At 39.9% G+C, this 25,928-nt stretch overlaps 1 protein-coding gene across 8 annotated transcripts in view; it reads right to left on the reverse strand.

Moving 5' to 3' along the window:
- LOC136866515 (nudC domain-containing protein 2) overlaps positions 1-25,928 on the reverse strand; it is a 34,423-nt gene that overhangs the window by 3,859 nt on the left and 4,636 nt on the right. For all 8 annotated transcript variants that reach the window (XM_067143557.2, XM_067143561.2, XM_067143560.2 and 5 more), the window contains 2 exons: positions 9,975-10,186; positions 1,786-1,992 (listed from right to left, as the gene is read on the reverse strand). In XM_067143557.2, coding sequence (XP_066999658.1) covers positions 1,786-1,992; positions 9,975-10,178 — 411 coding nt within the window. In that variant the 5' untranslated portion in view covers positions 10,179-10,186. The remainder of the gene's footprint in view (positions 1-1,785; positions 1,993-9,974; positions 10,187-25,928) is intronic.

Genomic DNA, 25,928 nt, shown 5'->3' on the forward strand with positions numbered 1-25,928 from the left:
ATCCAACATGCACCACGAGACATTATAACTGTTTTAAACACCCGAACTAAACCAGCTGGTTTTGATCTGCTTCGACGTACGTGGAAAACTGCCAACAGGATTCGTATAAACCATGGAGTATGTAATGACTTCCTCTACAAATGGAACAAAATTTCTGATCCATCTTGTGTTTGTGGAGCGACTCCTCAGACCATCCAACACATTGTGCAGCAGTGTAGTATTACGTCATACTCGGGAGATCTGAAGGACTTTCTATCGTTGACTCCAGATGCTGTTAACTGGATAGACAAATTGACTCTCACTATACAAGTGCATACATTGTCATTGTATATTCTATTTAATGTCTAATAGTAATAAGGCCCTAGTTATTTTAGTATAATTATGATTTATATATTGCTGTATATTCCAATGTGTTGCCATCTGCTAAATAAATAAATAAATAATAGGTTAAACTGAATGAATAACAGGAATTTTACTTTTCTTAGTGGAAATTCTGTCATTCACATCCAAGAAATTGTAAATTGTTGTTTGCACGCTTCAACCCCGTATATCTCAACAATGAAACAGAACACTTATAATGCCTCAGTTTTCTTTGAATGTGTAAATATAGGAAAATAAAAACAGGTCTATTAAAATCGAGCACAGTATTAATCAAAAGGTCATTCTTTTTTGCGATTGTAGTGTACATTTGTTTAATACCATACCACAATCAACGTTTCGTTAACTGTTGAGAGCAGAGCTTCGTAGCTGCAATTGAATGCCAATGCACTTGTTCCATGCAGAATGTGTTCGCTCTATCGCTTGGCTGTGACGTACGCTTAGTACATAAACTGACCGCATTTATGTCAAGTGAGCTCGGCCACACTGGACTAGCCTCAATAGGCGCTCAACTGAACAATTTTGCTCAAAGAAGTAAACCTCTGCTTTCATGAAGAGTGACTTATTTGCTTATGGGGATACTGTGTTTTATGAAATAGATGGGAAAAAAATTCAGAAAAGCCTCTGATAACAGATCACATCACATAATAATGTTCAGACCATTATTAATGCACGTATGGGTCAAGTTTCAAGAAAATCATAAAAATAAGTGCAGAGATACTGAGTATTTTCTTAAATGTATGTTTAATAGTGTATGAAATCCCTTAAGCAGATATATCAGCAATGGCATATCCCCAAAAATTAACTGAAAAGAATACACTACAAATATTCTTTCCTACATCTTTTGTTATATGCACTTCAAAAATTTACTATGGTAGAAATACGAGCATAAACATTTTGGAGAGATTATCCTGCCCCCTCTCTATCTAGACATCATAAAATTGTAATAATTTAAAGCCTACTTCTCTCTCTCTAACACTCCTACTCAAATATTAACTTTCATATTCCACTTGATTTGGAGAGATGGTCGTAAGGGTAATGATTATTTTTAAAAATGGCCGTAGCCGAGTTGAAACACCGGATCCCATGAGATCTCCGAAGTTAAGCAACATTGGGCTTGGTCAGGAGTTGGATGGGTTGCCACACGCTGTTGGTGGGGGGTAAGAGAATGGAGGAGCGGAAAGGAACTGGCCACCCTACCGCATGTAAACTCCGGCTCAGGAACACCTCTGCGGAGGTTCGGACCTGCCCTTCGGGCAGAATAACCCTTACCTTACCTATAATTACGAGAGAAAGTAAATAAACCGTTCACAGATTCTATCAATTTTCAAGTCAGGAACAAACCTACTATAAATGTCAGCAGAATACGACTAGCATAGTAATGATCTCATTAATAATAAAACTTACCTCGATTTGAAATTTTTCTAGGTCGAACTTTTTCCTCATTTCATGCAAAGTTAACATATCAGGTTGGAAACCATGATTTTCCAACAGCGACTCCCAGATTTCTTCCTTCAATGAGTGGTTTGCTTTAGCTAGTACAATCGTCAGCACTTTGCCATCCTCAATGGTCCATACGGTTTCATCTGCATGAACTGTACCAAATAAATTACCCTACAAGGACAAAAACATGCATTAGACATGGATGTCAATTTAAGGGTCAAAACAATGTGATAGTGGCCATATTAGTATACGTATCATCATCAGACAGTGTTTTGCATATATGCATTTGCTGTATTTATTGCTTCTCAATATATCTTAATTGCAAGATCAACTCATAGTGTGATGTGTGTAATTTGAAGATAATTTGTTCCCCCAGTACATACCCAGCCAATAATCTTATTCCTGTCATATCTGATACACCATGGTTGATGCGATGGCCTCTGCAGATGGGTGATACTCTCATGATGCCTAAATAGTTTAGATTAGGAAACTAACTGTCTAAGAACCATCCAAACTTGTTGTTTGGTTCTCCAGCGCATATAAAGAAGTACTGTGGAAAAACATGATTTAGGAAGCATCTCATAGGCAACTGGAGGAACAAGCAGTTTTGCAGCTTATCTTGGAAGGTAAAACTAATTACTATTGCTTCAGTAAAGAGAAAAAGGCTCACACACTCTTCTAAGCACACTAGCACAAAAGAATTTATTCTTTTATTTTTTGCTTTACATTGTACCGACACAGATAAGTCTTATGGCGATGATGGAGAAGGAAAGGCCTTGGAGGAGAAAGGACTGTTGACCTTCCCCTTGAACAAAAAGCGTCTTTATAATTGAAAAGATTTTCCAGGAAACCTCTTCCTGATTTCAGCAACATACAATTTCAGCTTCTACAGTTTTATTGTTAACTACTAATGCAATACAGTGGAACCTTGATTCTGCGTTTTTGGAAGGGCCATGAGGAAAAAAAATGTACAATAAGGAAAAACAGAAAATCTGGGAACAAATTAAAACCATCAACAATTTGTCTAAACATCACAATAATGAAATATGTATAATTATAATCTTACAAACACTCCTAAACAAATCCAAACTACAGCCCTGGGTCTTGGCGTACCAAGCAACCGCTGCTCCGCCCCAAGGCCTGCAGATTATGAGGTGATGCATGGACAGTGTGACGAATCCTCTTGGCCGTTATTCCTGGCTCTTTAACCGGGATCACCATCTACCAGTAGATTGCCCCTCAATTAATACTGTTATCACGTAGGCCGAGTGGAACTAGGACCAGACCGCATATTCAGGTAAAAATACCACACCTGGCCGGGAATCAAGCCTGATGGCCTCCGGGTGAAGAGGTAGGCAAGCTAGGATGCACAGCCAGCTTCAAACATTAATTGCACGAATTAAAAATCTCGATAATTTACATTCAATTTTACCAGGGAGACTTAGTCATTTTCCCGTGCAATTAAAACACAGCCCTCTGGCAAGTCAATCTTCAGCTCTCCAACATGGCCTCACACAGCATAGTGTTATCCCTAGAACAGTTCACTTCACAGCTCGTCACACGTCACGTAATCGAGACGATCTTATTCCTTGCTGATACACTCTTGAGTAACGTGACAATGGACAGACCATAAGACATTTATCAGGTTCGACAATGCAACTACTGGGTGGACATGAGGACAGATGTCGAAAGATGGTCCCAGAAGGGCGACAACTGTTCATAAGCCAAGTCCCCTGTACCAAAAGTAGGGGCCAGATGCAGCAGAACAAAGCTGGAGTGCTCTTCAAGAAAATAGCTATCAATCTTGCTGGACCATTTGCCGAAAATGACACTGAAAATCGCAACCTGCATCTAGAAGGCCATTTCACCAAGTGGCCTAATGTCTACAGCATCTATCTCAGGAGACATTAACAGAGATTGAAGCCCTCGTGAAGAACTTCCATTAGTCAATAGTAGAACATGCTACCTCTCTGCATTGTCAGTTTAGTTTTAAGAATCCTGACAACCTGCCGCAATATGTTTTCCTCTGGTATATTTTTACCAAATTATCTTCTCACTAACTGGTTATTATTAATCTACATGCTGGATGGTGCATCTGGTTCCTAAAATGCTGCTTTTATCTCTTTCAATGGTACAAAATCTCATCCTTAGAGAAAGGTAAAGTCATAGGGTTTTAAGGTATTTTCTTCCTTTTTTTTTTTTTTTTTTACGCACCGACACAGATAGGTCTTATGGCGACGATGGGATAGGAAAGGCCTAGGAATGGGAAAGAAGTGGTCGAGGCCTTAATTAAGGTACAGCCCCAGCATTTGCCTGGTGTGAAAATGGGAAACCACGGAAAATCATCTTCAGGGCTGCTGACAGTGGGGTTCGAACCCACTATCTCCAGATTACTGGATACTGGCTGCACTTAAGTGACTGCAGCTATCGAGCTCAGTGGAGTGTTAAGCTGCAGGAAGTTGAAGCACAGAGGTTTCATAAAGAGCAAGCAACTCTGAGACCAGTAAGGATTGATGTACAACCAAGAGGCCATGAAGAAGGTACCACTGTCCACCTTCACCACATCCGAAGCTGCTTAAAACTGATAAATATCTGCAAACGACATAAAACATCCAGACACAGGTCCTTGATTACTGTTTTGGTCTCATGAACAGGTTCTGAATGGACAATTGCTTGTGAATCAGTCCCTATTAGTCTTGGAGTTTCTTGTCAAACATGGGAATTCCATGCTTCAACATCTCTCTTCATCTGGCTTGTAGCCCCCGTGACTTTTACATCTTTATCAGGATAATGAAAAAATATCTGAAAGAACAGCATTATGCATATGCAAATGTGAGAAAAGCAGCAACACAGGAGGCTGCTAGCTAGTTGCTTTACTCAACATTAAAAACTTCATATCTGGTCCGTATTGAAAGGAGATAACATACAATAGAGGGAAATTTGATTGATCCACCTCTTTTCAATACATACTATGTTGTTAATATAATCAAAACATTTTTTATTCAGTACCGGTTTTGGTTCTATGGACACCATCATCAGCTGAAACAAGTGTGTAGTACATATAACAGACCCTTAGTAATAGAAGACATTAATAGGATGAAGTAAAAATACAATGCTTAAAAGAATATAAGCAAGTTATGTGCTTGTTGGTCAAAGTATAAAATGAAAGTGAAGATATTAACATGATCACTATGGAATGGTTAATAAGTCTCAAGTGTAGCACTGCTAAACACTAGGTGAAAATAAAACATGGATATCTAAAAACTGACATAGGATGCAGTCTTTCCACAGAGTACTGATGAAAGTAACATAAGTAAGTCTGATGGTGGCTTGTAACATCAACTCATAAAAAGAAGCCGCCATTTATGAGGTATCGTAATCTATAATCTTCAATTCCATATTGACGAATTACACAATTAGAAATAGGAAAGGATTTCCACCTATCAATACTTATTTAACATAATCTTAATCATAGCTTCATGACATAGCCCGCCTGGTGGCCATGATCGTTAAGGCGCTGAAGTCTAAAAACGGTCTAACACCGAGGTTAGCCGGTTCGAGTCCCGTTGGTCGAAAAAATTTTCACCATCAGAATGTTGGCCGGCAGGGTAGGGGAGGTGGTGGTATACAATTTCTAATCACTAGATTGCGTGCCAAAAGCCTGGATTAAATTCCAAACCTCTCCGCAGTGCTCATATGGAGTGAGGGCATATGACGCTGTTGATGGTGATTCGTCCGTCGGATGGGGACGTTAAGCCTTGAGCAGACCCCTTGGTGCTATTCGACAGGAGTAGGCTATGTGCCGGCACCGGGTTTCACCCTCTCCCTACTATCATATATCACGTCATTCATTTCATCTCTCATTAACTCCTCTGATGAGGTTGACGTCAGGAAGGGCATCCGGTCGTTAAAAACCGCCACGACAAATTCATCTCACCTCATACCCGACCCCGTAGGGAAACGGGACAAGGGTTGGACAAACATAGCTTCATGACATATAGTAATTGCCACGTAAGGAAATACCCCAGAAAGTAAATATCGCCGCCCGATGCTCTTCTTTTCTCTTTTTTGTAATGGCTGATCACTGCTGCCAACCTGCCTGGTTACATATTAAAATCATCAGACATAACCATAACAAACTAACCTCAATGTAAACACCGATAATGAATGTTTCCCTACCCTAGTAAATGATAAAAGATAAGATGAAATAAATCAAGATAATTATGAATATCTCCTCAATGAGGAATTAAGGAAATAAACACACTTTCTCACTTAAATTATCTGTCTTTATTTTGATATACAGTAGGCGTGCTATAACCATATTCTTGAAAAGAGGGGCGTGTTAAACGATGCAATTTATTTAATAAGTCTTTGCAGTGTGATTTTCGAAAGTTCCAGACATCCAATGACTTCCCTTTCTTTTGCGCGAATATTTCCTTCTCTCTTCAATACCGGTAACCAGTAAGGAGAGAGATTATTGGGCATATTTTCAGCCTGCAGGCTGGTTATATCTTCAAGCTTATCAGGAAACATATAGGAATACTAATGTGCCAAGCTCCGTGAACGGAATTTAGGTCAGCTTTCAAGTTCACTGCGGATTTGAAAATAATAATGTTATAAGTTCTACTGCCAAAATTTCGTCCCGCAAGAGTTATTTCATGTACCGGTAGATCTAGACATGAGACTGACGTATTTGAGCGCTTTCATCATTTCACACAAACTATGTTATTAAATGCATTATCCGAACATGCCACAATCCTACTTACCTGGTATTAGCCAAATAGATTTACAATCCCACAGAAAAAGAAAATATGCTTTAAATATTCTCGCAAATGTATCACTAGTGACTTCAACGGCGATGCGGTGGCAACACGCACTTCACGCTAGAGCAGTGATTGAACGTTGCCAACGTGCCAGATTAACGGTAAATGTAAGACGTCGTATCGGCAAGTAGGGTCCCTAAACTGTATGGTTACCGACACTGAAAAAGACCCAACAGCAAGAAAAGTAACCATAAATCAATATCTTAATATTACAGGGGAGAAAGGGTAAGGTTGCACCCTTAGGGTACGTCCTTACACGGAGAGGACTATAGGTATGAATGTATGGTTCAGCTGAAGATGACCCTATCTAAGGGGCCGAAACCGGTCAATTAAAAAAAAAGTATTGATAGGTGGAAATCCTTTCCTATTTCTAATTTATGAGGTACTCAGAGAAGTGGATCATATTGCAGGCAAAGAGAAAGTGGAAAGTTCTCAATCCAATCCATCTAATCCATTAAATTTGTGTTTATAATCTTATATGTTTTCCGTAGTTGGTCAGCACATGTGTGGATTAGATCAAGATTTTACAATATTAGACACGTTGAGCAAAGGCCCCCTATTAGATATCACAGAAGCCTGTTACATACATCTAGACCAATACTTCAATCCTAATCTCAACTTGAACGATATTTCTGAAAAGCCCAGAATTTTATTTGATTCTCTTATTTCAGTTCTCAACAGTGTTAAACTCCATAAAAATAGCTTTTTTTTCAGATTATACGTCACACATTATCATGTTATCCTTCCCTACCACGCCCACCCGACTCCGCCCCCTCCATCATCCCTCCTCTTCCCCTTCCTGACCCACCCCTTTCCCTCCCTTAACGATGTTCTATGCTTCTAGTAAGCTCTAGCACTTGCTCCTTGCCACTCTCCAAGCATACATCAGGCCGTTTGAGGTGAGTCTCCTACTTAACTTTATAGTGTTTTGCCCTATTTCCAATTTCTCATTTTAACTCTTAACTTTCTTTTCATACTTCAGGTTCCGAATTGGATCGAGAACTCTCTGGCCATATATCCACTTTCTCTTTGCCTGCAATATGATCCACTTTTTCGAGTACCTCATAAATGATGGCTTCTTTTTATGAGTTGATGTTACAAGCCCCCACCAGACTTTCTTATATTACTTTATTATCAATACTCTGTGGAAAGACTGCATCCTATGTCAGTTTTTGGATGTCCATGTTTTATTTTCACCTAGTGTTTAGCAATGCTACACTTGAGACTTTTTAACCATTCCAAAGTGATCAAGTCTTTAAACATTTGTTAATATCTTCACTTTCATTTTATACTTTGACCAACAAGCACATAACTTATTTATACTCTTTTAAGCATTGCATTTTTTACTTCATCCTATTCATGTCACTTATTACTAAGGGTCTATTATATGTACTACACACTTGTATATCTTTGTTCATACAACCTGTTTCAGCTGATGATGGTGTCCATAGACACCAAAACCGGTACTAAATAAAAAATGTTGTGATAATATTAACAACATATTATGTATTGAGAAGAAGGTGGATCAATGAAATTTCCCTCTATTATATGTTAGTTGCTTTACATCGCACCGACACAGATAGGTCTTATGGCGACGATGGGATAGGAAAGGCCTAGGAATGGGAGGGAAGCGGTCGTGGCCTTAATTAAGGTACAGCCCCAGCATTTGCCTGGTGTGAAAATGGGAAACCACGGAAAACCATCTTCAGGGCTGCCGACAGTGGGATTCAAACCCACTATCTCCCGGATGCAAGCTCACAGCTGCGCGCTGCTAACCGCACGGCCAACTCGCCCGGTCACAGGAGATTGCAAAAGACAACTTACAGCAGTCTTTCCAGAAGCTTTACCAATACTGGAAAGATGATATAACTGCCTGAAGGGTGACTGAAGGTGGGCGTACATCAGTGTTTTAACTAAGGAAGAATATGAACTTTATATTGCAACTTGTAGAAAAGGAATTGTAAAGAATTGCCCACCCTACTGCAGGTAAACTCTGACTCAGAATGCCTAAACAGTAGTCTCTGCCCTACTGGAGGAAGTGACTACACCTCCAATGTTCATGTTTGGAAAAGGCACTTGGTTAATTTTCAATTACAGAAAACACCAGATTTGTGCTTGAAGAATAAATTTGCAAGGGCTAATCCGAAGCAAGTATAGAAATCCAGTTTCTTTCCTTCTTTGGTTTTGGCCAGCTGTGGACCACGTTAATTCGATTTCAGCTGCTTCTGGGCTTTGATCTGCGCCCAGTAATCCTTCATTCTTTCACTCTGCAACCTTCTTCTCTCCTCCATCCATGGTGTTTGGGTCTGCAAACTAACTTTTTCTTGGAAATTCTTTGTGTTCTTTATTTTCGACTTGTAAGTTTCAGTTTATTGTTAGCTTACCTACACTTACCAGTTACTATTTAGTGACCTCCAACCTTTCTATCTTCTCTATTTTTATTAGCACTAGACTATCCTTGCTGTTGGCTCTCCATATTTATCTACATCACTAAAAAATGTATATAAAAACCCATGGCACATAAGCTTATTTCTATTAGGCCTTGGCTTGCCAAGGTAGCTGCTGTGAAGCCAGACAACCAGCAGATTCTGGAGTGCCACGTGGTCAGTGTAGAGATATCCTCAGCCATATTACATGGCTTTCAACTCATTTTCATTACTAACAGAAAATATAGCACATGCCATGCCTTTTCTGAACAATACCATTCTATATTACTGCTTCTTTACATGTGTTATCATCATTTTACAGGCTATCTCTACAGTTAAAATTACTCAGACCTGAATATAATAATTTATAATTTAAGGTGCAGTGATTTAAAAATCTGAACACAAGATTGTACAAACGTGGCAGTGTTCCTCCAGAGTTTTTGTCCTACAGCAAGGAATCTAATAAACTAAAAACAGGTTTAGGTGCATCATTACACATCACGAGTCAATTTACTGGAACTAATCAGTACAATAGAAAATGGGTCAATTACGAATTTCTTCAGCACTGCATATTTATAGCTTACTAGGACACTTATACTTTCAAATAACAACATATTTTTACTATGCACATTCAGTGACTTTATATATCTAGTAAAACAGTCAAAAAAAGTAGCATCTGCCAATCAAGTGATAAACACTGAATATCTGATTCTGATTGCCTCTTTGTGATCTGAAATAAAAGTTTCATTAAACTTCCAATTACCTCAATAATTATAATAGGTAAAATAATTACTGTCTTGGCAAACTGGAACAATTTCCGCTGTATGACCTGCTCTGAGCAGTTAGCAACCCTAAATCAAGCACAAAAGGATACTTGTATAAGATCCTCTTCAGACCTACTTACCGTGAAAATATCTTTACCGCGAATTTTACAACTGATGTAGTTTGGTTTCACATTGACAGAAACCTCTTTGGCCTTGGTGCCTTCAGGCAGGTTCACCTCTAGGTGTACTTCATGAACAGTTTGCCACCATCTGCCCCAGGGTGTTTTACATTCTACAATTCCACTCCTTTCAACAAAGTGACTCAACTGTTCTTGCTGAGACATACTTCAACCTGTACATAAGGAAAATAACAGCTCATATTTAAAATGGCCAAGAAAATTCTGGAAATGATAAATCCCTATCTAAGAGATTTTTAGACATAGACATCATTGTTGCGCCTATGAAAACCACTATCTTATAATGTTTTGGGAGAAATACTGACCTGCAGCATGTAATCAGAGTGAAAATTCTTTGAAATTACTCACATAATATTGATCTTGAACCTTAAATGACAGAACCTCACCGGCCTAAGTTTTAAGCTGAAATATTTCACATAGCGGTTTTCACAGCCGCGACGACATTATATAATTACTGAATACTGAATTTTCACAACCACATTGTAATCGACTTTCAACCTATTAGGTCGTGTTACGTACATGTAATACGTGTTGAAGAGATGTTAAGTACAGAACAAAACTGGCCAACCAGACACCAGTGGGATCCGAACCCACAACCTCCTGATTTTGCGTCAGTTGCTCTACCAATTGGGCTATGGTGGCCTAGGTTATCTTTGCTCTGTTGGAAAGGATCTAAGCTACAGGTCTGGCTCTACTGCCATCAACTGTAGAGTGCATGCAAGTCGCCTGCTGTGGGTCAAGTCAATGAATATGGAATTTTCACAACTGCATTGTAATCGAAATTGACTTTCAACGCTATTAGGTCATGTTATGTACATGTAGTATGTGTTGAAGAGAGGTTGGCGAACTTTGTTCTGTACTTAACATCCCTTCAACACATACTACATGTACATAACACAACCTAATAGGGTGAAAGTCGATTTCGATTATATAATTACCTTTGAAGCGTTTACCCTAACTAAGAGATACAACTTTAAAACTTTCATGTTGGATGTCAGAAGTATCAATTAACACTTATTCAAAAAGTCTCTGAGGACTCATTTTAATAATGATTTAATTATCTTTCTCAAAATTGTCATACATTAAATAAAATTTGCAATATTTACAAACAAAATCCATAAAATTAAGTATTTTAATTTGCTATGTTTCACATGTTACTGACACAATAATTTATCTCCTCTAGCTTTTTTTTTTTTTATACCATCAGGTTTGGAAGAGAACAAGAGTTGGCGAGGAGACTAGCACAAGTAACAGTTGAGGCTTTCATGGCTGGCATTTTTAATCATGTCTGCATTTCCTGGCATTGTAGGCCATGGTCGAGGAGCATATGTTGGTCCCAACATTCCACAGAAGACTGCGTTTGGCATTCTCAAGGGTACTGACTGATTTCGATGGTTGTGAAGCTCACAGTGGAATGGAGTGGTGTCACAATTCCACCACAGCTTCAACCATAAGGAGGAATATGAACAGGTCAACAAAGACTGATTTCCAGTCCTGAAAGCTTTAAATCCTGGCGAACATGATGGCTGCAGTAGGCCAGAAAAAAAAAGAAAGAAATAAAAGCAACGAGTGGTCAGTTGCCTGTCTCTGCCAAGGCAGGTCGACCAACCAGTCCAATCCTGTGGTCTGCCATCGTGGGGGGGCAGTTATTGATTAGCTGTTCTTTGCCCAATGATAGTGCATTACAAGATATTAACCAGCATTATTATTATGGAGAGATAAAGACACTAGCTGAACAAGCAAGAAGATTTTGTCAACCACAGCACTTAAATGAGGATCTCAGCCACCTCAATACAACCCTATGGGGTAACGGGTACAGCCATAAAGATATCCAGCGAGCACTCCATCCCAGATGTCCAACAACCAGGGAGAGAGAAGAGGAGTGGCCAGCAGTTAAAGCCTTTCTACCGTATATTGGGAAGACAACTGACAGAATAGGGAGGCTACTGGAGTCCAATCGTGTTAAAAACCATATATAGGCCAATGAGGAAAATCCAGGAACTGCTAAGGACAGCTCAAGAAAAGCGCCATCCTCTCTCCACAGGCATCTACAAGATTCTGTGAAATTAAGGCCAGGTTTACATAGCAACTACGAAATGCAGCATCGCCACTCAGCTAAAGGAACACAACAGGCACAGCCGGCTGAGACAAGCAGAAAGGTCATTAGTCGCTGAACACTCTCTGCTAGCAGACCACGACATACAGTACAGCAATACCAAAGTACTGTCAACTACTGCGTTTTATCACACCTGGCTACAATGGGAATCCACTGAAATCCTGAAGCACACCCACAGCTTCAAACATAAAAAGGAATATGAACAAGTCAACAAAGACTGATTTCCAGTCCTGAAAGCGTTAAATCCTGGATAACACGATGGCTGCAGTAGGCCAGAAAAAAGCAATGGGTGATCAGTTGCCTGTCTCTGCCAAGGCAGGTCGACCTACCTTGGGTTCCACAGTGCTTCAATCATTGGCCAAAGAACAGCCATTCAACACCCCCCTCTATGGTGGACCACAGCCTGAACTATATAATGAGGTAGGATTGGAACACCACTCCATTCCACTGTGAGCTTCACAGCCATTGAAGTAAGTCAGAATCCTTGAAAATGCCGAATGCAGTCTTCACTGAAATGTTGGGACCCTCATATGCTCCTTGAACATAGCCTACAAGCCCAGAAATGATTTAGCACAAGTAAGCTGAAAGCCCCTGAAAGTAACCTCTTACGACAACTGGGGTGTATTGTGTATGTACTATGCCCCCTCCTCAAGGAGTTGTTTTAATCAAAGATCTGTGCCACATTTATGGGTGTTTCATAAACATATTCTTACCTGATGTGATGAGGATGGAGCTGAGAAAGACAGCCTATGTTAACATGAGAGGCATGAGGCAGGAAACCAGACGGTAAAAGGACCAAGAACCCACTGGATGGACATTATAAAGATGGACCTTGCAGCTAGGAGAAGGTCAATGGAGGACATCATGAACAACAGAAAGTATCTCAAAGAGAGAGTGGAAGAGGCTTGCCAATAGTACCCAGGCAAATGGAATTGTAAAATGATGATTAAGACTTTTAATTTGAATAACATCTCATTATAAAGAATTTTATTCGGAGGACTGAGCTATTTCAATATAAATGTTTTGTTACCATAATATATATAATGTTGATCTGAACAATGCAATGCACTGATAAAGCCCTTAAAATACGGCAAAACATGTATGCACAATGAATGTGAAATAAATAGTACCAACTGGCTGATTGAATGTTAATTTTAATTAAGATAAATAGTCCATACGGTTTAATATGACTTTCTTTAAAAACACTAAAGAAATTGTTGCATAAGATGCACTTAGCAGACAGGGTAGCCATTGTAACAACTTATCAACAAGAAGTGGTACACATTGATGCTACCAACAATGTTGATGATATTCAAGGACTTCCCCTTTGTTACTAAAGAGTGAGGTGGTGAAGGTGGTTACTATTTTAAGAGGAGGTATAACTGGGCAACGATATATTGATGCCCTGGGGAACTATTCTGAAAGATATTATCTGTTTATAATGTACATTTGTTTCAGTTTGTACATAATAAAATACAACCACCCATTTTCTATGTGCATATCTTTCAACTGTCCCCAGTTGTTAGCTCCTGTACCTCAACCTCATTTGATGTTAGCATTGAGGAACACATTGCCTTGGTCTTCCAATGCACATTGTGGATTTTCCTTGCTGCAGGATTATCGGATGATATAACACAGTGGAAGACTTGAAATGTCCCCTAATGTATGATAGCCAACAACAATTTCTCATTCTTCCAACAATAATTTTTAAAATGTCACTTAAAGTAATTAGTAATGTTTGTATTTCCTGTCAATTCCTCACGAGCTACTCTGTATAAATTATGTTGTAACTTTCACTTAACTGTTGAAATAAGTAAAACTTTACAATTTCTCTCTTCAGATTTTTACCCATATGAAAGACAGATCACTGTGTATATTCTTATATTTACTACGCACATGAGCCTTACCTTTCAGAGCATCTATAATAGACAATTATATTCAAGCACATACATTAATATCACTGATGTTAGAAAATAAAGTTGCAAACGAATTACTTACTTACTCATCGTATGGCTTTTAGTATCAGGATTATCCAGGGACATATTCAGCTCGCCTAGTGCAGGTCTTTCTATCTGATGCACATGGGTGACCTGCGCATCTGAATGTATGATGATGTAGGGAGAGGGTGAAACCCAGTATTGGCACGTAGCCTACTGTTGTCAAATAACATCCCAGGGTCTGTTCAACTTTACGTCCCCATCCAAGAGACTAAATCACCATCAACAGCGTCATATGCCCTCACTCAACATGAACACTGCAATGAAGTTTGAAATTTAATCCAGGTGGCACGCACTTTAGTAATTAGAAATTGTATACCACCACCTCTCCTACCCTGCCGGCAACATTCTTGTGGTGAAATTAGACTTCATGCCAGGCAGGCTAGTTGCAAATCTAATATCGATATTAAAACTGAAACAATAACTCTCTCTCTCTCTCTGCTCACAATGAAATATCTAGCCTAAAACTGTACAAAGATTTCACCCTATCCAATATCTTCCAATAGAAGCATGTTGAGTCGCCTCGTTTAAAACCAACTAGAGGAAAAAGGGAAGAGGTCCAACACTTCGAAGAACTAAGGTGTCTACAGTAGAAAGGGAAGGACCATAAAGCGTGTCGATATGGAAGACTTCCTACGCCTCATAAAACCTAATACCGTCGGGGTCAGAAGAGAACAAGACTCAACAAAGGTCAGTTATGGCAAATGAGAGTGAGGAGCCTGACACAAGTGCATGCGAAGGCAGGCTCATCCAGGGCGCCACAGTTGCCCACCCACACTCTGAAGTTAGAGTACTTGAAGTCCCCTTTTAGTAGTAGTCCTTACAACAGGCAGAGAATACTATGGATGTGTTCTATTAACCTCCCACCTGAAAGGGATGGGAAGCAGAAACTAGCTTGTTGGAGCTGAGAAGAAATGGTTGTAGAACTGAGATTGATTAAAAGAGAGCCAATCCATTTGAAGACAGAGTGCATGAAGATGTGGAGATTGTCACCCTCCTTTTGTTTCCATTTCTTCCTCTTCCAATGCTGACCCATTGTATTTTGATTTTCCTACCTTTCTACAGCTAAGTTTGCTTTTAATTTTACTTACTTTGCAAGCTCTTAAGTATTTGATTTTTGGATGCTGGAGTCCACGCAACTCAAAACTGCTGAATTAGGTTAACTACTAACTCTGTTGATAGGGTTTCATATTATTCTTTCTTACTCTCAGATTTAATCTAATCTAATTCAACTCAATCTCTCCTCCCATCCCACCAGAGGGTTGCTACTTTCAGAATTAACCTGTGGGGGCAAGGCTTTAATTTGAGAATACACCAATATCGTGTAGTTCCTGCAACTTCCATGACACTTGAGCATGCCAGATCATAATGCACACACACAGCAACCTCCATTTGTATCAGCCAGATCTTTATACAGCGGAACCTCGACATCTTGAATCACTTCGGGAGCTAAATTTTATTTCGAGTTATAGAGAATACTGTTTTTGAGCATGTATAGCAAATAATTGAATCATATGTATCTACGGGCTTTTACTGAATACATTATTTTTAACAGTACCGGTACTTAAAAAAATACAAACCATTTTTTGACACCACTTTAATTATAACACTTATTATAATCACTTTTTAGAATACCGTACATACAGTAGTGAAACAAGAAAAATACTTCCGTTAACACCTTTGGAAAAAAAATCCATTAGCCTCTTCCGTTTGTTACTATTAACATTTCCTCCCTTCACATTGGAACTTCTCGATAATGCCACGCAGCTGAGATTCATAAGTGGAGCTTGTCATCCGCAACTTCGGGGGTTGCTTTTGTACGTGACCGCTAATTAATTCACACCCGAGAAACAGTGAGGTTTCGCCGATATTCCGATCACTAGAAGTTTTAGTTTTTCAGTTCTCATCATATTAGCTCCCAGCATCACCGTGTAACCCTTTCTTTACTTGTTAACTGTTCCTCACAAACCACAAATGCTGTATTGCACAGTTAATGTTGCACAAAATTCAAGTTAGAGTATTTTTTGCTTCAAGGGAGGAAATGTTTGCTTCAAGAAATCAAGAACTTAGCATAACCCAATTTCAAGTAACAGAGAAATAAATACACATGAAGAATACGACAAACGAACAGGAAATTTAAATTACTTCGAGATACTGAAAATTCAAGTAATTGAGGTTTGGTGTATCGAGGTTCAACTGTATGAGTCAGGCTTTGATCTAGACAAGAAATGAAAGGAAGAGGTGGTGACCAACACACCTGATGACTGCAGAAACACTAATGCATCGTGGAGAGACCATCTGGTTAACATGTGTCTTGCAAGTTTTGGATTACTACCAAGAGGATTGGCACAAACCACAGTAGATGTGCTGACATACCCTTCAATTTGGGTAGAAGTTCTTGTCAAAGTGCAACTGTAGAAATGACAAATCATCCGTCACATAGTCCAAGTGTGCCTCCAGAGATCTCGTTAAGGATAATTCACTGAACTCCTTAACACAATGGATGATGCAAGGCTATATTGTTTTTGCGCCTGTGAAAACCGCTATGCAAAATATTTCAGCTTAGAACTTTGGCTGGTAAGGATCTGTCATCTAAGATTCAATACTGCGCAATAATCCTCAAAGAATTCTAGTTTGTAATGAGATATGTGCTGTGGGTCAGTATTTCTCCAACATCACTGTTACATAGCGTTTTTTTTGCAGGCGCAATTACAATACGGGATGTGTCAAACCTTTCGGGTCAAATTGAAATCGATTATATTGAGATAGGGAGTCAATGGTTGGAAGTACATATTTATTGTGTTATGGATATACACAGCATACAAACAATGTAGCGCATAGTAATTGTTCAATGTAACAACTGCCAGTCTCAATGCATCCATGGCAACAGTGCATGAAGTTCTGCCACACTCTCTCAAAGATCGCTGGTGTCTGTTGTACCAGGAGACAGGCAGCTTGGACCCTAGCAAGCAGGTCTTCATCTGTTTCCAAGGAGGTTTCATACACCAATGACTTTACATAACCCCAGAGGAAAAAAGTCCAGTGGTGTAAGATCCAGTGATCGCACTGGCCGTGGGACAGAACCTCCCCTTCCAATCCAACAATGAGGGTACGCGTTGTTCAGGTGCTTGCGGACATTAACATCGAAGTGGGTTAATGCACCGTCGTGATGAAACCACATCCTTTCACGGACAATAAGAGGTACAGCCTCCATGAAACTATGGGAACTTATCTCACAGGAACACCAGGTAATGTGGACCAGTCAAACGGGGAGGCAGTAAATAAGGTCCTTGAACAATGCCCACCCATATGCTGACAGAGAATCATTGCTGGTGGCCACCGATGTGGGTGGCGTGGAGATTGTCCTCGCTCCAGACATGGTGTTTTGGCTACAGAAAATACCATCACGGGTGAAATAAGACTCATCCGCGAACAATACAAACTGTACAAAGTTTGGCACTACAGCACTGCGGTGGATAATTCATTGACAGAAGTGAATGAGGGGCTAAAAATTCACTGGTCCCAGCGATTGCACACTTTCTTTATGATATGGGTGTAATACCTTTTCTGCCAGTACCCTCCACACTGTATCCTTCGAAGTGTGCATTTCATGGGCAATTGATGGGTGCTTATTGCTGGGTCGGCCACATAATCCAACACCATCTTCTCAAGTCTGGTGTTCGGACATGTCTTTGGCGGGAACCCTGACTGGCTCTCTGTGGCATGAATGACACCACGGTATCCATGGAGACAAACTTCTTCCAATTAGGACGATGCCTGTTGGGAAAGCATTTTGTGTACATTCGTGCTGCTTTACGGGCACTACAGTCTGCCGCACCGTACATTAAATGCATCTGCCAACACTCGTGATGAGTATTGTTCCATCTTAGATTACGCGTCATGCACTGTACACAGTAACACACCTCACCATGGACACATCACAAGCTGTCTCATGCAATGGACAATTGACAGAAGGGATAGTGGTATGCATATTGCACAGGTTAATGTGCCGGTGCGATGCATGCAGTCATATGACACACGTGCTATGAGCTAAAATGTGTACAGTAGTCTGTTTATTACCTGCTGCCTGTTGCAGACAGACACCAGAGACCTTTGCGAGTGTGCAGCAGAACCGCTTGCACCGTTGCAATACATGCATTGAGACTGGCGGTTATCACTTTGAACAATTACTATGAGCTACATTGTTGTTAAACAGTGTACACTGTGTATGTCCATAACACAATAAATATGCATTTCCGACCATTGGTTCCCTATCTCAATATAATAGTTGTGGTCCACTATCACCTGTTTCAATTTGACCTGAGAGGTTTGAGACACCCTGAATATTAGATACTTGATTGTGATTATTTGTATCATTACTTTGATTTTGACACTGCAATGTATCATATCTTTTTCTTGCCCTTTCCACAATTAATTGGGATCGAGTGTTATGTATTAAGAAAACCACCCAGCCCCTGAGCAGAGGAATGAACTGAAGTTAAAATGCCCAACATGGCTGGGAATCAAATCTGGGGCACTCTCAATCGATGGTCACTAACTACACTGACCATTCAGCCATGGTACTGTGAAGTACCATATGGGGCTTGAGGTTACTGCCAACCAGATATAAGAATTGTTCTCGCTCAGGAATCTCGAGGCCATCAGCCAAAATCTCGAGAATCTCATGATCCTCTCAAGTGAAAGTGAATAGAATTGCCCTCCTTCTGTGTATGTGTGTGCGTGCGCTAGTCATAATAGACACTGCTAGCTCTCTCAAACAGATGCATGTTCATAAACTGTTCATTATGCAATAATTACAGTAAATGTGAAACGAAAGGACAATTGCCCTACCACTTTAAAACATCACAACACCATAATAAGAAAGTCTCACCATGTACAGAACAGATGTCTGTCAGGCCTTGAGACTTGAGACTGGCATTTGCGCAGCAGCCATGCTTGCCCTCGCACCCCTTACCCTGTATCCACATGACTTCTTGTCACACGACCATAGCGAATTTTGTGATCTTTTTCTTTTGAATTATGCTTTCTCTTGTTTTTATTAAAACTCTGTATTCAACTCTAAAAAGTGAAACTATATTAGCACAAAAGGAACGAAGAAGAACACAACATATTTAAGCTTAAAATGCAGCTCTCTTCAAATGACAAATCATCTGCAATTGCTCAAGAAACTAATATCTCTTGAACAAATACAATGAAATCTCCACTGATAATCCCCCTGTAATGATAAAATATTCAGGTCCCAGCATTAATTCCATTAATTCAAAGAAAGATTCCTCACAATTTAACGATACTCCTGTCAATGATCAATCTCTCCATTACGATTGCCTTTTCAGACCTCTGCGATGTACTTTCCTTCCAGTATTGTGATTGTTACCGTGGTTGGTGGATCAGCAGAGGTGAAAGAAGGTGCCGGGATGAATGGGTCTAACTACCAAATCAAAGTTAATTTAAAACATTAACAAGGTTATATTTTCTGAGTTTTAACAATCAATAACAACAAAATTTAACAGGATCCAAGAATTTTAACTCTCTTGGTCTACAAGCCCCTAGTTTTACAATTTCGAGCTCCTACCTCAACACCCAAATTAGTTCAAGGGCAGAAATCCCCTAATAACATGGAGCACTTGCTCCCACTTTACAATGTCAAGCCTCCCAGAGGCATTCAAACAACACTAGAAAAGAGCTGACACGCTCTCAGTTTTTCAAGCCTATTCAAGGCAATATCAGAAACTTACAATTACTGGCCAACAAGGCACAACTTACAAAAATGAAACAGGGGTATCTCGTACCCAGCCTACAGGGCCTTCGTGTAGAAGAAATAACAGATAAATAAATGGCCCGAAAACAAAATGAAAGGAGGCGAACACTTGCACTCCTCTATGTAGCTTCTTAAAACCTAAAAGGCACTAGGCCGATGAAACAGGGGCTATTCCCAAACTATGGAGGTGACTCGTATAAAAATTATTTAAGACATTAAGGAAGAGAAGAAAATCAGTTACCAAAACGTAGTCACCTCAAACCAAAATGAAGGGGAGCTTGAGAGGGTAAATCACTCTCTATCCCCGAATTACAGTTACAGATTTAATTAAGTTTTTACATAAACTGGCAGAAAATTACATGTTTAGAAAGACAGGTTACATGGTAAAGTTTTCAGACCTTTCTCGCTGGTTAAACTGCTGAGCTAGCAAGAAATAAAGATGTTAAATGGCCATTACCTTGCTGAAGACCTGCTGCCTGATGAAATAGGCACCACCCGCCTCCTGCTTCACATCCACACACTTAGATAGATGTTGATCAAAATGGCCAAGAGACATGAAAATCAGCAGTTTATAAACCCTCAGGGAAAGTTTGAGACCTTTCATGAATAAAACAGCCACACCCTCACACTTTATTAGAGAATTTAAAAGTTACACACCAAATCGAAGAAGAAGCCTGTGATTGGTAGGAAATTAACTACAGAAATTCTGCATTGGCTAAATTCAAAACTGGAGGAAAGAAAAGTTAAATATTGCCAACCCACCAATGAATGAACGAAATTTAGCAAAGAACAAACTTAGGCATACAAAATTTCTTCAAGAAAGTTCCTTAACTTCACACCAGGGTGCATGATCATAGTTTTTTAGCAGAGACATCTATGAGAGAATGTCCACACTTCTTGAAGAACGGCAAAAAAAAAAGTTGAAATGCACACAGTTCAGGAAACTTCACCATAAAAAAACTTACGGTAGTGACATCTTCTGAGGAAAAGTTTAAGTAAGTCAAGTTCCAAATTCGGTGTTTCTCCTGTAGAGGAGGTTTCATTGGCGCAAGATTTAAAAGTGCGGCATAGGGGTGTACCTCCCGGTACAGTGATAATCCAAGCACAGAAATAATTAGGAACATCTGTTGCTAACATATGAAAGCTGAACTAGCAAAAGTATATATATATATTCTTACAATTTGTGTTTACAAAAAAGGTCTTATGGCGCCAATGGGATAGGGCAGGGAAGGACGTGGCCATGGCCTTAATGAAGGTACAATCCCAGATTTTACCTGGTGAGAACATGGAAAACTATCTTTGGGGCTGCCGACAGTGGGGGTCAAACCCACTATCACCTGAATGCAAGCCGACAGCTATCATGCAGCCACTGGCTTGGTAAGAGTGTTTATAGCTGTGTACTTACCTGAGGTGTGGGTTTGTTGAACTACTCTGAGCAGCTGCTTAAAACTAAAGTAGCCCCTTTGTTATTTTGACACATTTTTGTACATTTCAAGGACTTTTGTGATGTAGAATCTCGACGTAATTAGGTCTTCGTGTGTTTCCCTGTCTGTGAAGAGGAGCGTAAAACACTTTACTTTCTGAGACTACTGTGAAATACTCGAAGGTCCATAATTTTCTATTGATAGACATCAGTGTCACTAAAAATATTACATTCAATAAATTACTAGAAGGGCATAGATTTTTTTCCATCCTCTATAAAACAAAGGTTCGGCTCAAATGAAATGACGAATTCTGCTATCTGCAGCGTGGGCTGGAGAGGGCTAAATTAAACCACCTATCATCTTTCTTCCTGCTTGCACATCTATACCATTCACAGGAAAATGAAAACCAAACTGCCTCTGACTTGTTCTGCTGATCAAGATGTCGCAGTATGTTATCACTCGCAGTGTGTGTCATGATGACAGACGTGTGTTTAGGCTTTTTGTGATGTCCATGAGAAGTGTCTCCTATACAAGACATTGAGAAATTCTTGGTGTTGTATGTTGTAGTAATTCTCCACAGTGATATTCCTACTGTATTCCAGATTCTCAATATGAATGTTGCCACAACAAACTATTTACATCATTTCTTGCATATAGGACAACCTGAAACTTTCTGAAGTATGACTGTATCTTGTGGCATGATACAACTTACTTACCATATCTGATGATGCAGCTGTTGCATCTCATACATGTTTCAAATATTATAAGTCATAAAACTGGCCATGATAACTGTGCATGTCACAATACTGGAGTGAGCCAGCTATGCTAGGGGCTTTACGTTGCACCGACACAGATAGGTCTTATGGCGACGATCGGATAGGAAAGGCCTAGGAGTTGGAAGGAAGCGGCCGTGGCCTTAATTAAGGTACATCCCCAGCATTTGCCTGGTGTGAAAATGGGAAACCATGGAAAACCATCTTCAGGGCTGCCGATAGTGGGATTTGAACCTACTATCTCCCGGATGCAAGCTCACAGCCGCGCGCCTCTACGCGCACGGCCAACTCGCCCGGTGAGCCAGCTATGATCCTGCACCCTGGTTCATAGCGAAACAGGAAAACACTGTTCTAGATGTAAGCTGGAAAGCCTGTATAGTAGGAGTGCAGATAAGCACAGAGAATTTAGAGGTTCACCAGAAAATCTACAGGCCGACTTTTCATAACTGATTTATAGCGAGGCTGGCATGAGTTTTTGAGAAACCAGTTTTGAATGGGTTTTGTTGGGCTAAAGGCCGTGGCTGATGGTCCATTTATACTAATAGTCATTCAATTATTATTTCAAATAGTACTGTGCTTTTTCGGATAGATTTTATTCGATTAAGAGAACTGAAGTCTTTAGTTTTTTGCCAAAGGGCAAAATATTTCTTGGATGTGACAAACTGCTGGTTACAGACACAAACTCCTTATACGTAATCCTTAAAAAAACTCTCAAACAAGACACTGCAGACAACTACATACAAACGACGCAATATAGCCTACTCGCTTGCTCCAGTATGCACTCACTGGTGAACCAAGATTCCTGGCAGGAAAAGGATGTATGCTCCTGGTCAAACATGCACATCAGGAAGTTCAAGTCTAAATTGTAGAGTTATAACTATGTAACAGACATCACTAAATAATACAAAGTTTTAAACATTTGGAAGATTCACTGTAGAACATGAACTTTTTGGCAAGTTCCTTTCAAATTCTGTCACCTGTGTTACAGGAATCTTAGAGGGTCCATGAAACTAATTTAGGCACCCTGGGCATGTGAGCATCTGTTTATTTGCACCCACTGATATATAAGCTTACAAATAGCTTTACTTCAGGCAGTTGTCACTATTAAGATAATACAGGCGAAATATGACTATTTTCTGCTTTTCCAATGAATGCATTCCAATAACCAAATTCAATACATTTCAAGGACGTTACTGATTTAGAATGACATGGGCAAGTTTCTCACTTCTTCAAGAAGTAAGCTGTCTTTAGAGGCACCCATTGGGCAAAGACTTTATTTTTGTTACTACATGTTTAACGTCGCACTAACTTCGATATATTTAAAGAGAAGCAGGGATCGGAAAATGCCAGGACTGAAAAGATATCAGCCATAGTTTTAGAACTGGAAACAACTGAATTCATGTCTCTTGACGGTAAGCTTTGAATGCAGCAATCTCCCAAATACAAGTTTCTGTACTGTGTAGCCAACTTCCTCACAGGTAAGGACTATTCTTTTACAATTTGCTTTACATTGCACCAACAGAGATAAGTCTTATGGCAACAATGGGATAGGAAAGGGCTAGGAGTGGGAAGGAAGCGGCCATGGCTTTAATTAAGGTACAGCCCCAACACTTGCCTGCTGTGGAAATGAGAAACCTCATGGAAAACAATCTTCAGGGCTGTTGACAGTGGGGTTAGAACCCACTACCTCCCATGTGACCCAAACTGCAGAGCCACTCTCTCAGCAGGTAAGGACTATATTACCATGAAACCATTAGACTGTAAAAACTTGGAATGGCAAGTCCCACAGGCATTCACCAAAAGCTTTGCTTTGCTTTCAGTCGCACCAACAGAGATAGGTCTATGGTGACAATGGCATAGGAAAGTGAGAAGGAAGCAGCCGTGGCGATATTTACATGCAGGCTTACGTACAACCCTGAAAGAAGTCTTACCACTTCTGATAACCTGAAACGAGGCCAATCATTTGACATTCCAAGTTAATTCACCAACATAGTTTCAAACAATCAACCAATCAATCACCTCAGATCTACATTTAGGGCTTTCACCCAGGTGGCAATTCCCTATCAGTTGTTCACCTAGTCTTTCCTTGAGAGATTTCAAAGAAGTTGCATACTCAGCATTCATTACAACAATGTACTGTCATCCACCATCCATGAGTTTTATTGTATCTGGTAACACCAAGAGTGCCTTGTATTTACTATTAAAGAACATACCTAATTTTTGTAATCTAAAAATGACTCTTAAGGGATAGCTTCTCGAAGCAAAAAGAAAAGAAAAAAAAGGAAAACGCAACACTTTAAAATATCTGAGAAATAGATATAATGAAATTTTAACATTTCTCATGCTCTCCTCAGAGACTTTTTTTGCTACTGGCTTTACGTCACACCGACACAGACAGGTCTTATGGCGATGATGGGATAGGAAAGGTCTAGGAATTGGAAGGAAGCAGCCGTGGTCTTAAGGTACAGCCCCAGCTTTTGCCTGGTGTGAAAATGGGACACCACGGAAAACCATCGTCAGGGCTGCAGACAGTGGGATTCGAATCCACTATCTCCCGGATGCAAGCTCACAGCCGCGCGCCCATAACCGCACGGTCAGATACTTTTTACTATGTACTGAACATTAGAAAATTTTCTCAGAGAGTGCCAAATGGAATGAACTCAACAAAAGGCAACAATAGACTGTCCCAAAAAGTAAGTTATAGGTTATTCAACTGAAAATTACTGCCTATCACAAGAGCACAAATCTTTGTTTCTATCCCCTAATTCTATGCCTCCAAGTGTGAGGCAGGGGATTCTCTTACTTCCTACTCGTTAAGCAGCATTTACGAGAGTGAAGATGCTGCTAGGGCAGTAGTGTTGGTAGATGGATACAGCTTGCATTATATGGCCGAGTTGTTACACTGTGCTCTATCAAGTATTAATCAAGTCAACATTGACAGAGTCATTTATGTTTCAAGAGAGATTATCAGGACTGGGTTGATGAACAGTGGGGAACAGTTCTCTTTACAGAATAATCGCACTTTAGAATCAGATCCCCAGATCGATGAGAAAGGGTGAGGAGGCAACATGAGAAGTAACTTCTCTTCACAGACAGCTTTCAGTAGCAGTTCTGTAATGGTTTTGGCAGGCATCTCTTTGGCTACTCAAACAGAGCTAATTTTCGTGGAAGGTGGGTTACTTACAACCAGTGGCTATATTTAAGAAATCCTGGAAGAACATTTTCTTCCTTTTGCACCATTCATTAGTAAAGATTTTCTGCTAACTTAATGCACGACAGTACGCACCCTAATGTAGCATGATCTCTCTTCAGTATCTCAACAAATTAGAGATGTAACGGCCTGCATGCAGTCTGGATCTCAACCCGGATCTCAACCCACTTAAGCATTTATGGGACAGTTTTGGATGAGAAGTGTGTAGTCATAGTCTAGGGACTACCCTAGAGATTATGTAGGAGCTGCAGGAAGTCCTTCAAAAAGAATGGGAGCTCATTCCTCAAGAGGACATTGGCGCACTTATCACGAGTACGCTCTCAAAGACTCAAAGCTATGATTCGTGTCGGAGGTGGCAGCATACATTTCTGAAAATGTTTGTGATGGTGCAGAAATGCAGTGCAATAATAACCATAACATGTGAGTGAAAGGAAATGATAATGAACTAACTTTTTCTTAAACAACGTTAAATTCTGATACAAACAAGGGCGAATTGAGCAAGTTTTTTTTAACCCTGAGAATAATTTGCTGTAAATTCTCATTTCTCCCAGTGAAAATTGCTCTGGTTATCACATTAGTCAAGGGTTATGAATTTCA

The sequence above is a fragment of the Anabrus simplex genome, chromosome 3, assembly GCF_040414725.1.
Source record: "Anabrus simplex isolate iqAnaSimp1 chromosome 3, ASM4041472v1, whole genome shotgun sequence".
NCBI lineage: Eukaryota > Metazoa > Arthropoda > Insecta > Orthoptera > Tettigoniidae > Anabrus > Anabrus simplex.